This window comes from Berghia stephanieae, chromosome 4 (assembly GCF_034508935.2).
Source record: "Berghia stephanieae isolate SIO BIC M18660-M18661 chromosome 4, UCSD_Bste_1.3, whole genome shotgun sequence".
Classification (NCBI taxonomy): domain Eukaryota; kingdom Metazoa; phylum Mollusca; class Gastropoda; order Nudibranchia; family Aeolidiidae; genus Berghia; species Berghia stephanieae.
In genome coordinates, this window is record NC_088363.1 from 78222596 (window position 1) to 78242774 (window position 20179).

General features: G+C 36.6%; 1 protein-coding gene across 6 annotated transcripts in view; it reads left to right on the forward strand.

The window, feature by feature from the left end:
- LOC144971319 (nucleoside diphosphate-linked moiety X motif 6-like) overlaps positions 1-18903 on the forward strand; it is a 33980-nt gene extending 15077 nt beyond the window's left edge. For all 6 annotated transcript variants that reach the window (XM_078911970.1, XM_078911971.1, XM_078911972.1 and 3 more), the window contains exons 7-8: positions 16608-16689; positions 17561-18903. In XM_078911970.1, the coding sequence (XP_078768096.1) occupies positions 16608-16689; positions 17561-17798 (320 nt within the window). In that variant the 3' untranslated portion in view covers positions 17799-18903. The remainder of the gene's footprint in view (positions 1-16607; positions 16690-17560) is intronic.
- The last annotated feature ends 1276 nt before the right edge of the window (positions 18904-20179 follow it).

The window sequence follows — 20179 nt, forward strand, 5'->3', positions numbered from 1 at the left end:
CCTCAAAATGTCGGGTTTCCGGTGTTATATACCTGGTAATGAAACTTTATTATAGTAGTGCCCGGTAACGAAATTAGAGCGCATTCTCAAAGTGGACAACTGTCCTTATGGTCATTTTATACATTTAATATTTGGACCACCAATGTCAAGTTGTAGTCTAAATGACATTATATGACTGAGGAGAAAAAAGACATTGCAATAACATGCGTGGTTCGAATCCCATTTTCTACTTCTTCCCCCCCCCCCCCCCCCCCCCCCCCCCCCCCCCCCCCACATTTCTTTAGCGTAAAGCGTAACACTTTATAACGTACTTATTGCAGTGCTGTACTGCCGCGGGTTCAAAAGTATCCCGAAGTAGACCTCAAAAAGAGCTGGGTGACGTCAATTTCGTTCCTTCTATATTACCAGAATTACTTGTTATAAGTAATCCTCACTCGTCGTGTCTGTGTGTGTGTATATATGTGTTTGTGTGCCTGTGTGTGTGTGTGTGTGTGAGTGAGTGAGAGAGAGAGAGAGAGAGAGAGAGAGAGCATTCATTTCATCTCGCACATCGCACTTGGTACTGTTTTGCATTATTTAAATCCTCCCTCGCGATTAAAATACTAATGAATAGTAAAAATAACCGAAGGACTTTAAGCTAGACAATTTATTATTATTTTTATGATCTAGTCACCACTCCAGTACCGTTTGGTTTGTGTATATTCCATATCCTCTCGTCGGGGTAATTGTTGATTTTTTTCGGGGCGGTCATGATTACTCATAAACATGGAAACCATTGAATGTTGCACGCGCAAGGGTAATTTTGCCAACTACATCCATTCATAATAGTAATCTATATATTTATTCGCACCCTATTTTTGGACCACATCTGGGGGTTATACTCGTAGTTTATAATAAACCCAATGACTGTTGAAGGGTTATTACTCACAATACAAACACGACGAGTAGACTAGTTTCTCGTCATCACGTCAGCAATAGTCTTCAACAGTCGTAACGTCACTTCCTTCCAAATCACGCATCGTAACTTAGTAACACTGGCTCTAAACTATCTGAACAATAGCGGACACTCGTATGAAATATTTCTCCGGCGAGCATGAAAGCGTATCCAGAGGAAAAAAAAACACATAAATTTGATCATGTTTTGACTTTTACACATTCTGACCAGAAGGCATATGAAAAGTTCTAGCCAGCACGAAGAATAAAAAGTAATGATTTTCTTTGTTTAGAACCAAGATGGTCGCCGTTGCCGGGCGGCGTGACATCAGACTACTGAATCCAATTACGCATACTCTACAAGAATACTAAGGCCTTTCTTGATACTTTCCTGGGGTCTTTTTACTGGAGTCAACGCCAGGCTGAACTAGGGTGAGACTTTTAGATAGTATCAGACTTAAAGCACAGATTTAGTGATATTATTAGATCTGGAGACTAAATCCATGAGTGATCTGTTGACGATCCCATCTTTTTGTCATGTAATATCGCCCAACAGTCGTCTAGTTCTATATGTTACGCGTTGCTGTTAGTCAGGGACCCTTTATAGAGCGCTTTGAGCATGTTTAGTGGATACTGCGCTATATAAAATCTCAAATTTTAAAACAAATTTTTTTTTAATTAATGCAATTGAATGCACTTTAAAGTGTTGCAACCGACGAAAAATACCGAAAAATGTTACTCAGTGAATTTTTTTTAACCGCAAAGAACTTGTCATGTATCGTTCAATAAGAAAATCATATTTTATTTATTCAATTTTTAAATTTTGCTAAACGTTGCATATTTACTTGTAATCAATTGTCTCGATATGGTTGTCTGTAGGGATGAATCCGATGCCTAACATTGAATTTTAAACTAAACTTTATAAATTTGACGGAAAATTATAAGGCTCTCATTAAGAAGGGTGAGTTTTATTTCTCACTTTAAAAAAATGAGTGAAAAGAAAAAAAACAAAAACAAAATAAAACTCTATAATCCTATAATCCATAACACCAGATTAACGCAATGAGTCACATTTAACATGCTCTTGTAATGTTTGATAGATAAGTTTTGCTTGAACCTATCAATGATTGGACAGCATGGGACAGCGCTACGGTCTTTGCTTCGTATCCAAACGTACCGAGTTCGAATACCCGCTGCGTTGTATGGCCTTGAGCAAGTCACCTCGCCCTAGCTCAAGTTTTTGCGGCTATTTCGTCTAGTGGTATAACCCTCGCCTTCGGATCGGAAGGTCCAAGTTTCAAGACCCGCTCTGAGCGGCACGTAGTTGTGTCCTTGGAGAAAGCTATCTACTCACATTCTCTCACCATACCTGGTGTAAAATGAATACCTGGCTGTTAACAGCGTTGTGTCTGAAAAAATATGTTATATCGCCTAACAGACTTCATGTCTCGTCCTACATGTTAAGTGTTGCTGTTGGCTAGGGACCCCTTGTAATGCGATTTGAGCACATTTAGTGGATATTGCGCTATATTGGAAAAACTCGTTTGCAGCGCTGCACTGCGGCTGACGCCTGGGTTATTCCAGTGGTCCCTTGGAATAGACCCTAAAGACAAGTTTCCCCTATGCGATGAATAAAAGAAATTTTTATTTATTATTTATTTATTTAAATAGCTTCCAAGTCATCATAGCTGGGACCCACGAGTAGATGCTACATGTACGTAGGCTGGAGGCTTTTGCTGTTTTCATGATAAAACGACGGGAAATAACGAGGCAATTTAAATAGGTCTATGCCGACGCGTGCATATATGCAGGATTGACACCCTGTCATGGTCTCAAGTGAGTAAAGAGCTACTCGACTATGCATAAAGATATATGTAGAATGAGGCCCCAGAATTTACTAGTTACTATAAATGAAAAACAATTAACGATTTGTTTACAATGAAATAAAAATAATGATGAAATTTAATTAAAAGAGATAAACAGTGATCGTGGCAGTTACAAATAGAGATATGAATATTTTACGTAACTTATGATAATATGTCAGGTTCGTAAGTTTACGTTTCCAGGCAGTTGATGGGCTTGGATGATCTATTCCTCTGATAACAGGATCGGACTCGTAAAATTCCACTTCCAGGCAATTGGTAAGAGGTTATTGTGTAGTCCTTTGACAGCGGGCTCGGGTTTGATCTTTGAAGATTATACAATCAAAGTTAAAAGCTCCGGCGTCTTAATGGTGTAGATATAATATCTACAAAGTCCCAAAAGATAAAAATCTTACAGTATATAGAAGGAATAGAACGACTGGCCGTCCGGCATAGATTGTGGAGAGAAAGTGAGTGTCGAATGTTAGACCTATCAGCTTTTATAATAAGTGGCTACGTGACAGAATGTAGAACGAAAAGTATTCACTAATTAGAAATTAATTCGAGGGAAGGCTATAAAAGGAAAGACGATCTAATATTAGAAGGTAAAGTTTATCTAAGCCTACCGAAATATAACTGGAGTGAGATGAATTCAGTTCTTAATAAAATAAAATTTAATAAGATAATTGTGAACAACCTTTACTGTGACACCCCCACCCACGTTTAAAATATACTCTTTAACCATTATGGGAAAGATAGATTTTACAAACGGAAGTAAATTTACTATCATGATACTCTAGCATTAATCCATTGTTATGATTTGTGCTACAATTAAATTATTTATTAACTAGACATGGAAATGTTTATATTAACGTAGGTATATGAATGGGTGACAATAACAATGAAAGATTGTGATTACAAATCATTGTGATAAACAACATGATGGCAATGTGATTACAAATCATTGTGATAAACAATAGTGATGGCAATGAAGCATGATTTAAGTCGATGATATGAAATGAATGAAAATGTAAATGGAATATTGACATTTCAATTATTAATCATAAATGAGTGAAAATTCATAACAATAATAGATAAAGAGAAGATTTCCCAAATCATGAATGGGTATGGTATATATATCCAAACAATACTCAATGTTACATTAAGTTGGGTCATCATGTTTACAAATAAAATTATCGAATTTGTGCGTTCTGATTTGGCATAGTTTGCGAGGTAACTAACAGTATGCATGGGAGGTTAAGTTATACCCTTCTCACGTGTTTACACTAATCGAGAAAGTAGGTCGGCGTGAATATTTTCACAGCCTGGTATGTGAGAGATACTGAAAGTGTAATTTTGCAAAAATAGACTCCACCTTAGTACTCTACTATTATTCATTTTGTTATTTCTTATGTACGTGAGTGGTTTATGGTCCGTTTCGACCACAAACTCTTTTAGCAGTAGATATCTGCTGAATGTCTTTAAAGCAAAGACGATGGCCAGTCCTTCACGCTCTATTACAGAGTATCGTGATTCTCTGTCCAATAATTTTCTGCTTGCATATAAGCAAGGCATTAGAGTTCCCTCATGTTCCTGTAATAGTACACCTGCGATGCCCTTATCAGACGCGTCAGTTCTTACAACAAATTCTTTTGATATGTCGGGTAATTTAAGAATTGGTTCTGAACAGAGTAATGCCTTTAATTGGTTAAAGCTATTCTGACACACTTCTGTCCAAACAATTTTGTTCGGTGACCCATTCTTTGTCAGATTTGTTAGCGGTGTCGCGATGTGCGCGAAGTTGTAAATGTATTTCCTGTAAAAATTTAGGAGCCCAAGTACTTTGCGTACTTCTTTTTTTGTCTTAGGTGGTTGCAATTGTGCGTTTTTTGTTTGTTTTTCTGTCTCGGGTGTCTGTGTCCCATGACCAACGGTATGATCAATCCTGCATTTGAAGCTTCGATATTAGTAAACATAGGTTGCGACACTGCGTCTCTATCAAAATACTTTTTTATCATATTTGCATGGAATGTCTTTGTTGTGTTGTTAATTTTAATCTCGTAATTAACATTAGATTTTACTGCTGTTATTTTGAATGGTCCTTTCCATGTAGCTAAAAGTTTACTCGAGTCATCGGGTAAGAGTATTAGTACTTTGTCACCAATCTCAAATTTTCTTGACTTGCTTTTTCGATCGGAGTATTCCTTGTATTTCTCTGCTTTTTTAGTGACGGATTCCTGTGCTAGCTTACACGTGTCCTCTATTCTGTCTTTCAGGTTTCTTACATATTCGTAAGCAAACATAATTTCGTTATTGTCCTCCTCATTCCCTTTACAAATGTCGGCTACTATATTGATCGGGCCGCGAGGTGATCGTCCATACATCAACTCAAATGGGGAGTAGCCTGTAGATTCTTGGGGTATTTCTCTATATGCAAATAGGATTGCTGGTAAGTATCTGTCCCAATCATCTGGTTTTTCTGCTGACACTTTTCTTAACATATTCTTTAGAGTGCCATTAAATCTTTCACAAAGACCATTTGCTTGGGGGTGGTAGGGAGTTGTGAATGAGTGTTGGATTCCCATGAGTTTCATGGTTTCATGCATCATATGTGATGTAAATTGGGGTCCATTGTCCGACAGTATCTCATTTGGTATGCCTATTCTAGTAAAAATTGTCATCAATGCTTCAGCTATGTGATCCGATGTAGTTGATTTCAATGCTATCGCTTCTGGCCACCTGGTTGCGTAATCGACTAGTGTTAGTATGTGTGTATGGTTTCTATCTGATTTTGTTAAAGGGCCTATAATGTCAATTGCAACTTTTTGAAAAACTTTTTCAATAACTGGGGTTGTCTCTAATGGCAATCTCGGTATTCTGCCTTTTGCGACTCTTCTTTGGCATGTGTCACACGATTTCACATATTCTCGGACGTCTTTAGTAATTCCAGGCCATGTGAAATTCTCGGATATTCTCTTCAATGTGGAAGAGCTCCCAAGATGTCCAGAAGTTATTGAATCGTGCGCTATTCCAAGGATTTTGTTTCTGTAAATACTCGGCGTGACCAGTTGTTTAGCTATTTTGTTTCTTTTCCTATGTAACCTGAACAGAATATCTTTTTCAATGATGTATTCAACTTTTGATTTCGTCCCTTTGTTTGCGATATTGAAATATGATGTTAAAGTCGGGTCCTTTTTCTGTTCTTCAATGAACGTGTTCCTGTCAAATTGTTCTGGTTCAAGAGAAATAGTCATTGGCTTCTCTGTTGTCTTAGTCATCTTTCTTGTTTCTGCTAGACAAGCTGTTTCTTGGGTTAATGACCATTCTTTTACATCTGTTGGTTGTCTTTAAGACCTTTTATATTGCCAACAATAACATCAGCGACGGGGTTGGGAAGTATACAGCATTCCACTATTCCTGTATAGTATGGGGTTTCTATGTACACATTAGCTGTTTCAAAGGTTTCGACTGTGCCACTGAATGTGATGCATTGTACCGTTTTTCCAGTTTTGTCTTCGTCATTGATCAAAGATGCTTTTATTCCTACTGTACTGCATCCTGTGTTCTCAATATTTTGCAATCAGTTCCATTAGCTTTGCCTTCACAAAAAAATAGCGATCCTGACTTGTGAGTTTGTGTTAAAAGTGACATACCTTTCACGCAATACACATTTATATTTTCTCCTGACATTACTCGTGTCTGATTATTTACACTGGTTTGGAGTGATGCATTTGCAGTTTCTTTCGGATATCCCACGATTTTGTAACATTTGTCTGCTGTGTGGCCTTTCATTCCACAATATTGACATTTAATTATAGGTTTGTTGGTTTTCTTATACTCAGTATTATTGTCAGTGCTATTTCTTGTTTTGTTTTGATAGGGTCGGCTATGGTCTCTATTGAACTGTTTGTTCCATGGTTTGTTACTATGGTCATCCTGTTTCACTTGCGTGTTCCGAGTGATTGATCGGCTCGTTCTATTTGAGTACTGAACTTTAGGTGTACCTGGACTCTGAGCAGCAGCAGCGTAGTATGGTTCCTTCAATGTTCTGCTAAGGGGTGTCAATGGATGTGCGCTGTTAAAGTTTTCTGCGTAGATTTTTAATTTGTCCAAGTTTTCTGGCTTTCTCTCTTTAAAGAATGCGACTAAATCTGGGTTGCAAGCTTGATAGATTCGATTCTTCAGCGTGAGATAGTAAAGGCCTGCAAAGTCGTCTTGTTTTACGTTTGCCAACTCAAGCCACCGATTTAGAAATTGAGTAATTCGGTTCACGAATGTATTAAAGTCTTCTCCACTTTCCGGTTTTGCAGTGTGAAACCTTTCCTGGTAACCATCTTCCGTTAATCTAAATCTTTTTAGTAGAGCGTCTTTAATTTTACCATAGTCATCTGCATCTTCAGTTGTTAAGGTATAGAAAACTTTTAGCGGTTCTCCGGATAAGCAGTTAATCAAGGCTGTGGCCCATTTGCTTTCTGGCCAACGATAACCTTTAGCCTGAACTTCGAATCGGTGTAAGAAGGATTCTAGACAGTCTGAGCGTTCATCGTATGTTGGCATGCGTGGAAGTTTCACGAAAAATTCATCACTATTATTATGTTTTCTTTCATGACCGGTTTTTGTTTTTTCAATTTCCAGCATCATTTGGGTCCTTTTGGTTTCTTCTTCTGCTAAAGCTATTTGTCTTTTTAGTTCCCTTTCTTGGACTCTTTCTTCTCGTTCTTCTCTACGTATTCTTTCTTCATGTTCTTTTTCTTCTCTACGAATTCTTTCTTCATTTTCTTCTCTACGAATTCTTTCTTCATTTTCTTCTCTACGAATTCTTTCTTCATTTTCTCTTCGCACCATGAAAATATCCTTTCCTGGGGTATTTCTAAGTCCTTTGCGAGACTTAAGTATCTTTTATATGCTTCCATTTTTGCAATAAATTAGTTACGATGTTTTATATATATTATATTGACAGGATACTGTTACTGAATGTTTTATTTATTTACACTTACTGGAATTAACTGTTCTATTTTTAGAAATCTCTCTCTCTTATTTCAACTTATTATGTATGTTGAATTTGATGCCTTTTATCGTTATATCTTATAAAGCAATGTGTCAATACAATGCGGAGTTATTATGACTTGTGTCAATAACAATGTGTCAATCGCGTGTACTCTAAACTATGTTACTACGAAAAATGTATCACCAATGTGTGTGACTCGTCGTTAGTTTGTGTACAATTATTCGCAATGACGCTAATATACTAGAGTGTGATAACAATAATAGGATGCCAAAATAATCCCAAGTTATCTATCACTAAATATAACACGACGGCTAGTAGACTCCTTTTATTATTATTTAGTTTTTAAAGACTCACTTTTCAGAACATAATATATAAGTGGTTTTCGGTAACAGTAATATGCCAAAAATGCATTTAAAACAAATCACTATGCAAAACAAATCACGATGTCTATAGTTACTATGTGATGCCCAACTCATGTAAAAGAGAATAATGAAGGATATATTTACCAACTCAGTTCGTGGCTGGGACCTCTCTCTTGTTCAATGGTTGTTCAACAATTGTAATTAGGCATTGAAGAGTGTTTAACAGTGATGTCTGAAATACAAAACAATAAAATATCGTAAGATTTACAATAGTTACAAAATGTGTTCACAACACTGAGTGATTGGTTGATAGGTGAATAAATCGTTATGGAATGTAAACATATTGAAAACAATTCATGAATGAGGCAAACAACAAAATGAAATGAGTGATATAATAACAAAGTGGACAAGGAATGAATGAATGAATGAAAAACTGAGTGAATAAATGAATGAATGAATGGATAATGTATGAATGAAAGAATGAAGGGAGGAATAAATGTATGAATGATTGGATAAATGAGTGAATAAACGAATGAATGGATGAATGAATGAATGAGTGAATAAATAAATGAATGAACAATGAATGAATGAATGATTTATAAATGAATAAATGGATGAAGGAATGAATCAATAAAATGCTATTCAATTTGAATGAAAGAATGAATGGATAAATTGCTATTCCATTTAAATGAAGAAATGAAAAAGAAAAAAAAAATTAATCCTGTAAATAGGGAGTTCAATTAAATATGATCAAGTGGGGCAATTAAGAGTTTTACAATTTAAACTTTAAAGTTAGATGAAATAGATATAAGTAACTAAATAAATTCAATTCTTTATATGTGTCCCCTCCAAAATGTCATGGTCTCAAGTGAGTAAAGAGCTACTCGACTATGCATAAAGATATATGTAGAATGAGGCCCAGAATTTACTAGTTACTATAAATGAAAAACAATTAACGATTTGTTTACAATGAAATAAAAATAATGATGAAATTTAATTAAAAGAGATAAACAGTGATCGTGGCAGTTACAAATAGAGATATGAATATTTTACGTAACTTATGATAATATGTCAGGTTCGTAAGTTTACGTTTCCAGGCAGTTGATGGGCTTGGATGATCTATTCCTCTGATAACAGGATCGGACTCGTAAAATTCCACTTCCAGGCAATTGGTAAGAGGTTATTGTGTAGTCCTTTGACAGCGGGCTCGGGTTTGATCCTTGAAGATTATACAATCAAAGTTAAAAGCTCCGGCGTCTTAATGGTGTAGATATAATATCTACAAAGTCCCAAAAGATAAAAATCTTACAGTATATAGAAGGAATAGAACGACTGGCCGTCCGGCATAGATTGTGGAGAGAAAGTGAGTGTCGAATGTTAGACCTATCAGCTTTTATAATAAGTGGCTACGTGACAGAATGTAGAACGAAAAGTATTCACTAATTAGAAATTAATTCGAGGGAAGGCTATAAAAGGAAAGACGATCTAATATTAGAAGGTAAAGTTTATCTAAGCCTACCGAAATATAACTGGAGTGAGATGAATTCAGTTCTTAATAAAATAAAATTTAATAAGATAATTGTGAACAACCTTTACTGTGACACACCCGAACGCTGTTATGGGCCTAATTTAACATTGTTGTAATGGACAATATTTTGCGTCATTTTTGGAGATTTCCATTACAACAATCAACAATGAGCCCATAATGAATTGGGTTATCAGACCTATAAATAAGTGCACGTCGGTCTATGCGTAATTTGTTTGTTTAAGGTATGAAGCGTTAAATTTCGTTGCGTTTTAAATCAGAGTGTGATTTTTAAAAAAAATATCCTGTTATAACTCAATCCGGCAACTCCTCAACTTCGTCGGCATTAAAAGATGTTTACTCACTTGTCTTATGCATGACTCACGAGGCAATCAACACGACTTATATCCACAAGTTTTCTTGTCAAGCTGTCTGAACTGTATTAATTCTTTATCAACGCCTCCTTCTCCGCTGCTGTTGCTGATGTTGTTATTTCCTATTTTGACAAGAAGATGGGGCAATAGATACTCTACTACTGTCCCGGTTGGGGGTGGGGGGGGGGGGGGCAGGCACTGGAAGAGGTAATCTTGTAGCTATAAGGCCCATGGGGCCGGTATTGAAATGTGTGTATGTTGCATTAAATGGATGGCGAAACAAACCCCGAGCATTTATATAGAGCAAGGTTAAAAATAACGTGATCAAAGCGCTTTACTTTACAATGGTTATATTGGTTTGGTAATCTATCACACAGTATTTTCCGCCAGATCAAATTTACTCAAGTTACCTGAATCGAACTGAGTGGACACATAGGTAAGAAATAACACCGGTTTCACCAGGATTCGTCTGATTATTCATTAGATCAAATTATCACCTTTGTTAATTTTCTATATTCTTTTTTATTGTTGTTGATGAAAGGACAATTCAATAAATCACGTTGAGGCGAGTCCTTTATGTCTTGATCGAAAGGTCGTGGGTTTGAATCCCAATATTATAAGCACTACAATTCGTGCTCGTATCAACAGAGATTTAACTATATTAATATTACAAACTTTAACACGGAAGTGCCGTCTTGGAAATGAACTGTTTTGTTTAGAAAATAGCGTTGACAATTTTGTTGAGCCTTAATCATCCTATGGTTTCATCGAGCGTCGATCATACGATTAAAGCTGCAATGAAATATACTTTTCTTCATATTTTGCAAGCTTCGATTTTCATATGCTTCATGTATGATTTGATACAAACTCTAGAAAAAAATGGCATGTGGTTTTGCCTCCTCGGGTTGTCAAAATGGCAAAGTTATTGGGTTGGACACTCGATCACACTGGTTTTGTTTATAGGTCCGATGAGCGCAGGCAGTGTCTGGCTATTTTCAAATGCAAAGTTAACCCTCATTTGAAACCTCGCTAATAAGCCATCCTAAAGCCAAGAAAACCAGCCGAGAATACTTTTATTTGTAAAGCAATATCACCGCTAAGCTCTCCGTACAAATCTTTGCCTCTTTTAAATGATGCGGGGCAGATCCTATAGTCCTTCAAATGAGCAGGCCGGCTTCAGGGACAATCGTAGCTCAACCAAATTGGTCTCAGATACTACGTCACATACTATGAGGCACAGCTTGAAAATAGATAAAAGATTGAGATCGATTTATCAACGGCCTATGATAATTTAATATGTTTATTATTTACAGGAAAAGTTTAAATCGATCTCTTCAATTCCACATAATCGTAAGTTTGGCTTACAATCGCATCGTTTATGGTTGGCCCCAGTCGGCAAAGGCTGTTTCGTGTTCGGTAGTAAACTATAGAAAAATGATGAAGTCATACTTCTTTCTAAAGACTGACGATTCTTGACTTATTGGTCGGTTTGGTTTTCGGTTCTATGGACACGAGCCCTAAGAACGAGAGCGCTGGCAGTAAAGTCCAGAAGGCCATGATTCAGATGACATTCATTTAAAATGGAGCTGATTACTTTCAAGATAAACCTTTTTTTTTTCTAAATGCTACTTAAAAAATTTTGTGAGCCAACTTGTGGAATAATTGTTACCTTACACAAAGCCATCAGTGACCCAAAAGCACCCATCATCATCCCAAACTACATGACAAGCAAATCAGATAGATACGCTACACGTAGATGCAATGCATCCAGCACAATATACAACCATTTACAAGAACAGACACATAAAAAAAACAGCTTTTTCCACGATCTATAAATGACTGGATTGTCCTGCTACCGGACATATCATAACGGAGGTTGATCTGAATGCTTGGGAACTTTCAAAACAGTTTTGAATGCACTCACTCGTCAAAGTAATCGGTGACAGTTCCCTGGTTTGATTGGACTGTAACTGAACATTTGCAGTGATGGGCCCGTGGGGAGTTTTGCAAATACAAACCATTGAAGCTTGAAGATTGAAAAGATAAATAATAAAAAAACGATAGCTTAAAATGGATTTTAATCAATGGTTAAGTTGTGACAATAAATTTAAATATTACTGCCTCGTGTATTTCAAAAGATTGTACACCAGACAAAACCTCATTGAATAACTGTTTTTAATAATTTTAATAATAATAAGCTTTAGTCTGATAATTGAATTAAATTGAGCTTTTATATAGGGCAATATCCACTAAACGTGCTCAAAGCGCTTTACAAGGTATCCCTGGCCAACAGCAATATTTAACATTTAGGACGGGGCATGGCGCCTGTTAGGCGATATTACAATTTTTTCGGACAGAGACAACACCTTTAACGACCAGGTACTCATTTTACACCTGAGTATGGTGAGAGAAAGTGAGTAAATAGCCTTCTCCAAGGACTCAACTATGCGCCGAGCGAGGCGCGAACCCAGGACCTTCCGATCCGAAAGCGAGTGTAACACCACAAGACCACATAGCCGCAAATAATCTTGAGACTAGACACTGAACAATAATTGCGATTTTTATTTGATGCAGATAGATCTGACTAAGAATGGTCCTTGTACTGACTAAGAATGACTCATGATACTAGGTATCCAATAGCAAACATTACCTCGTAACTTTTGTTATCTGAGGATGCCGATTATTTATCAATGGCGGAAAACAAGGATGTTAATAGATTTTTTGTCCTTCTTCCTCGAACCCATCGTTTTACACCAGAGCGTTTTAGACAATCTTGGGAAATTTGAGCTCTTTTGTCGCCGAGTCTTATTTCTAGGATTCCACTCAACGCGCCCGTCTCATTGTTTATTATCTCTAGCTATAGTTATGAAATCCGTAATTCAATATCATTGGAGTCAATTTCTCTATAATATAATATTTTATTGTTTACATTGTCTCGATATCTAATGCCTCATCTGAATCTCCTCCTAGTGACGTAATTGTAAGCTTTTGTATATATATTTTTATGCGTCACGTTCGTGCGTCATCCCTTATGACTAGATATTTTATTGATGGACGCGATGAGTCATCGATTTGATTCTTATCTCATAGTTCGATTAATTTTAGGGGATGGGCATTTCAAAAAGAAAAAATGCGAGTTAATTGGTCAGGCAGCATTGAAACAGGTACAGACAGGAGATTATCATAATCATGAGACATGCTGCCTTTATCAGAGATGGGCTTCAATGATTATGACAAATTGGGCACCGATTTCCATATCGAAATGAATTTCATTTATGTCGAATTGTTTTCTATCTGTGTTTTTGATCTGTCTACACACATTATCCATTTTCAATAGTGTCCAAATTTAAAGGGTTGATTTCGTAAAAAACAATTACAATATGTGATTATTTATCTATGATGCGGGTGGTATTATTTCTCCGTACATTACATATACCGTAACCTTGGGATATTTTAAATCAATCTCTCTACTCGGTGAGCCGATAAGTTATCTATTTTTTCTCTTTTCTTTTCTTTTTGTTTCTATTCCTTTATCGTTCATTCGTGTTATCTTTTTTTCTTTTTGATTTTCTTTCTTGTTCACAAATAGATCTGAAATCAACTAAGAAATCACTATATTTGCTTCCTTGATATCTCGGTTCAATAAAATCCCACTCCTGAGAGTGTTGTAATAACGAAAACTATGCCTTTAGTTCTGCATAGGTACTCGTATTCGCTTCATTACGCGGCGTTGCAGAGTTGCCAGTTAGGTGTTTTCAAAACCAGATTTTAAAAAAACAAACTTTGACCGTTTTCGAATTTGTTTGGCGTTTTCTTGGCATATTTATTTTTGAAAATCTCTTAATATTACGCAAATAATAGACAAATCAGCACTTATTACACATCGGGAGCTAAAGTCAATATGAAGTTTATTTTCATTAAGCAAGACACTTACTCTTGGCAACGGGATAAGAAAATAAAGATTTGTTTCTATCTCCATGTGCATTCTAGCAGAAAATGTGATGCCTGGAAACACTTGGCATTCTTTTTATAATATAATTAAATTTATCATTTTTCTCAGACTCACTCAGCTCTTTTTGAAAAATTAATTTTGCAACCACGAGATCCACCTGTTGATGAGCTGAAGGCTGCAAGTGTCCTCTCATGACACTCGCTTTCGGATCGGATGGTCCCGCGTTCGAGCCTCGCTCGGCGCATAGTTGAGTCCTTGGAAAAAGTTCTTTGCTCACATTCTCGCTTCTGCTTTAAAAAAAACTCGTCTTGATGAACAGCCTCTATCTCATAATCGTACTGCAATTTGTAGTTTTCCAGAGGAAGCGAGTGCTCTACCAACTGAGCTATTGGTACTCCTATCATGACATATTTCATGTTTGTTTTTTTTGTCATGTAAACTCTGTGACTTAATTAAATCTTTATTTATATTACCTACCCACTAACATCCATCGGTGGATCCCCATTGCTAAATTTGTTGAGCACTTGACATAACGAAAGTATCGACCCCGGTTCACTTGCAGATTTTTCGGTTTATTCAGCAGTAATGGTCGATAAGCTTGACTGATTAGATCTGGCAGAACGTCATTTCCGACAGAATACCGTCCTGACAAAAGAGTAGCTAACAATTGTTACTAGCCAAGAAACGCAACAGAAACCAGAGTAACGTCGACTCCATTTGCCTCCGATAGACTCGAGACTCGTAAGGATATGTATGTATCGATACCGTTATCAGTCGAGGACCTTGCTGTTTATTCAGCAATGATCGGGATGCTTGTCGGAAAGACATTTTACGATAATGTGTCGTCCTGTGTAAGAAGTAACAAGAGATTGTTACTGTTAATTAAACCAAAGAGCGTGTAGGTAACGATTGTTATGTTACCAAGAGCTCTCACTTCCCGCTTTTGGTAAGCCAAGCATCTACCGTCTTCTACTCGTATTTTCTTCATTGTATCAGTAAGCCTAGCGCGCATGATACACGCGGAGCACACCCACCTCGCTGTCTCGCCTGGCACGCGACAATAGCATTGCGGTTAAGAGAAGTGAGAGCTCTTGGTAACTACGTTACCCTACACACTCTTTGATTAAACGTTGAAAGAGAAACATACAATATCCAACTCTGTGGTCTTTTCGACTTTAAAGAACAAGTAACTGTCCTTTTCATCAACACTTCATTTTGCAGCATCTGCTTGAAAATTACCCAGTTAAACATTCTTCTCATTATACCGCTTGGCATAGCTCATTTAAGTATTAAATTGTACTTACTCACTTACTCATTAACTACCCGCAATCACTTTCTTATATTCCTCATCCTAGAAATAACTTTTTTATTCGGATTCACTCACTTTTTGCACCGATCTCACTCGTTGTTATTCTATTTGCTCACTTATTTGCACTTAGGTCACCCACTTTATAGCAGCCATCTTGATATTTCTTGTAATAAAAACACTCGGTGCCGGGATGGGTGGCCATTGTTGCATTACTAAGTAAGGCACTTTACACAGATCACCCGACAGTGTGAATATGTATAATTGTCAATAGCATATTGTAAGACAGATAATACAAAATAAGACGCCAAGTAGAGACATGTACTAATTAAAGAGGATATTTGGTTTCATAATATGGAGGTAAAAAATGAAGACTTGTGAAGAGCATTGAGCAAGATTAATCTTGGGAAGTGGTATTTATAGTTCTTCTTCCTTATTATTGTTTAAAGTTTATTATTATAATATTCTTACGAACTTACAATTCTGCTAAAGCAGGCTTGTGACTTCATCAGTGGAATACCCGATTTACACAAACACGGATTTGGTTCGACTATACTACGTCATGTCGATTCTATCTCCTAGCATCGCATCCCTGTCTACCAAGAAGTGCTGTCTACCCTTCAGTAACTGGATAGCCGTGTCCTATAAATGTTATATGATTCATGATCTGACCGAAACGTTATGCGGCAAACGTTCTGTTTAGATGGTAGTTGGTAGCAGTAATTGGTACTGTCCGTATCACGCTTCAGAAATCTGGACGACTTCGGCTGTGATAGCCCTGAAGGACTTCACACGATGGCATGTCTACTACATAGACATAGATTTTTTGATTTTCTATCAGTTCCTCTTGAGGTTTAAATTTTTCTTAGCCCATCAAGTTTTTTTTTTGTTGGTTTGTTTTTGTTTCTTTTGTTTTGTTATGTTTTTTGTTTTTGTTTTTGTTTTTGTCTATTAGGCTATGTGCGGCGATGTGGTCTTGTGGTATAACACTCGCCTCGGGATCGGAAGGTCCTGGGTTCGAGTCCCGCTCTGAGCGGCGCGAAGTTGTTTTTTTAAAGGCTCATTACTCACATTACCTCACCGTACTCATGGGTAAAATGAATACCTGGCAGTTAACAGCGTTGTCTCTGTCGGAAAAAAGTGTAATATCGCCTAATAGGCGTTATGTCTCGTCCTAAATGTTAAATTTAGCTGTTGGCAGGAGACCCCTTGTAAAGCGCTTTTTGCGCGTTAAATGGATATTGCGCTATATACATGCTTAAGTGATTTTCGTCTTTGTCTTCAGAATTCAAGTCAATCTTAGCTTTCCGACAGCAGCACGACCAGCGTAATGCCTTCGGACGTTCCGATATTTATATCTTGTGCAGGTAAAGTTAAAGATTTGTTATTACACAGTCTCCTTAATTTTGTTCATCCCACTTATAATCATAATCTTTAAGTGAGCAATACCACTGGACGTTCCGTATCTCTATTTTGTGATGTTAAACTTATTTATTTTTATATAATATTCTCATATTATATTTTTTTATCATCACAGTCCTGTTAATTGATCATAACGATTAAGGGTTACACAGGTAAGATATCTATAAAATATGCTCCTCTGCCCATAACAGACTATCATATTGTAACACCCCTTTATTCTTTTTTCCTACTAAAACACCTGCCAGATTATTGATATCTGATAAAAAATGATGATGTGAAGCAAATAATTTATAATGGCCCCTTCCATTTAATTTTATCATTTTGTTATCTTCAATGTTCTTGTAGGGTGGTATAATACAGTTTTTAACTGAAATCGCTAACTTATTGATCTCGAGGAAGTACCTCGCAGACTCGGTCTTCTCCGGTGAAAATAATTCCCGAGTCGGTCACTAATTATATACTCTTGTTAGACTCAGATATAACTCTTCTATCAGCACTAGTTTTAAAATGAAATTAAATACAGTCATTATAGGGTGGTTGACTTGGAAAAATTCGGTCCCTCGAAACGTGGAGACAAGTTGCCATGCTTCTGTACCAGCAAGAGTCTGTCTTTGAAAACTTTAAAAGAGTGAAAGAATACACGATTCTAGTGCTTAATCTTGTTGCTGTTGGTCAGTGATCCTTTTTAAAGTGCTCTGAGCACGTTTAGTGGATATTGCTCTATATAAAAACTCAAGTTTTTGTTTTTGTTGTTTTTTAAATCTATTATGACACATTCCGCTTCTCTTCCTTTCAAACTTTGTTAATAAATTACAGATTAACACCGCTATCTTTCGAGCTAAAGCCATGCAATGAAGAGATTGAAGCAGCCCAGTGGATGTCTATTGATGAACTCATGGGCCACAGGGAGACATCAGCCTTCAGTCGTCATATGGCCAAACTTATCGTCCGAGGGTTAGAACATGGGTTTGATCAGGTCGATATTACACCAAATTGGACCAAGTCCGTTTTCAAAACGGATATGAGGCTTTTCCACCGTCCTCTAAAAGATTAAGACTAACATTATCATGTTGGATGTTTGAAAATGTGGAGTAAAAAGTATTATTGATAACTGTGATGGTAAATTAACTCTTCCAAAAATGAATTCGGGTTCCAAACTTTTAAATAATGTCAATATATGTGATTCTTATTAATTGTCAATATGAAATAATGGTAATGTGTTGCAATGATTGTTTTTAATATTATTAATAACAATTTATCTATTTTTTAATGTTTTTTTTTAAACGAAATTTTGCTATTGAGTACATCGAAAAAAGATACTATGTTCTCTTTTTTTTTCAACTGGCATTTAACGACGAATCTTGTCTTAAAAGAAAATCCATCCAGTCAGGCCTGTTTTCATTAAACAACTATAGGGGATTCCCATTGTTGTCTGTTTAGGGTAAAATTATTTAGAATAAGAAATGCTTATACAGATTCCATAGACAAACTTTTGTCGTTTTTTGTTTGTTTGGGTTTTTTTTAGCATTGAGTCAGACCTACCACTGCACCTAAACGTTATTATGTCGTTGTAGACTTGCCGCGGAAAATTGGATCCATAGTCAAATATTTCAGAACTGGGTCTGATGTTTTTACTTTTTACGAAAGAGAATGAATGACTTGACTTTGATTTAGCGCCCTTTTGCCTCCTATTCATACGATTGGTGCAGTTAGACCGCCTCTTCTGTCCTCTGTGTGAGAGACCCTTTGACTTTGAGACAAGGGGCATTTTTAGACGTAAATTTTAAAAGTTAAGCTTTGAATTTAGTTTTTCAGCATCACTTTCATATCATCATAATACCGTTTTGAGATGATTGATCACATTAAAATTTGGCGTTTTAAATATAATTGGTATTTGTAAAATGGGGGATAAGAAAGTTCTGTAGTTTAATAAGAGGATAGGGGATAACATGAATTTTTACTGCATATGATTGTTTTATGTTGTATGATATACATATTCATGTTTACAACTAACTTCATTTTTAATGAAAGAAGCATTTATTTACACATATTTTCCAATTGTTGTGAGAGAAGATTTTAAAATGAAATCGTTCTTGATATAAATAATTTGAAAATAAAATGCATAACAATTTTGTTTTTGCGAAGTTACCTAACAGAAATTTAGTTAATGCCCTTTTTATGTTTTATTCGCCAATGTCGTTATTTATCCCTTAGCTTATTGTTTGAATTAATACTGTCTGATGGATTGAAGTCTCCTGCGAGTGAGGGGGTTTTCACACTTGTCTGATTTGGATAAAATCTCAAATGAGCTCACTGTACCTATTGTACATCTCTGTAATATTCTGGATTTATAAGATTACATTGCATTTTTTCAGGGTTCTTAATGGGAACCTATGACGAAATATAACCAGTATCTTCTGATGTGGGATATTATTTGAAGTTATCGCCCCTGCGCTAATTGTTGTTCAGCGATCCGATGTCTCTTATCGTTGCGAAATTGATGCAACATTGAGCTTGGTCAGTGACCAGATAGATGGCAGTTAACGCAAAACTCTTGACTCTGGTGTTTTGTCCTTGAGTAAGGCACTTTACACATATCACTCACTCTAATCAGGCATGAATAGTAGTATCGAATGCCTACACCTCTATTTTGAATCTTTTAATCCATTCTTCAAATTCCTTTCCTGCCTTATAGGCTGTCTCGTAGCCTCCTGATAGGCTTGTCACTGGGCAGTGGATGACGATGTGGTCCATTGTCTCAGGGCCTCCTTGGCAATGACGGCATGCATCTGATTCTCTCAGATTCCATCTATGCATGTTAGCTGCGGTTCTGCCATGTCCTGTCAAAATGCGGTTGGAGGTGACCCAGCATTTTCGGCTATTGCAGAGAAAGCCAGGTGTTCTTTCTGTTGGGTCGGGTATGATGTCGCCTCCCCTGGGGCTGTCTTGGTTCCACATAGACATCCATTCCTCTTTCACGTTGAAATGTTGTCTTGAAGTTTTAAAAGGTTTCCTTGATTTCAGTCGACGTTGTTGGGGCTTTTTCTAGGACCTCCTTCAATGGGACCCTGTCAGTGACCTCCTCAATTTTGGTATGCATTCTTTGGTTTAATTCTTGTCTTCTGATATCAGGCGGTAGGCATGAATAAGCATCTTGTTATAGGCAGTGGTGACGTGAGGTGTTGGAAAGGAAAACAAAAAAAAAAGGAACTGGCAACTTGAACTGAATGGAATGGAAATTTGGTTCCATTCGGCCTACGGGAGGAATAAATGAAGCATTGTGAAGTGCATTGAACATGGAAATGTTCTGCATCATAAAGTCATATGTAGTTATCTATTTATTTATATGTGCATTCAGTGTGCTGAATGTTGCAAAATTGAGTTACTCCTCGTTAAAAAAAAAAACAAAACAACAACAACAAAAAAATAAAACAA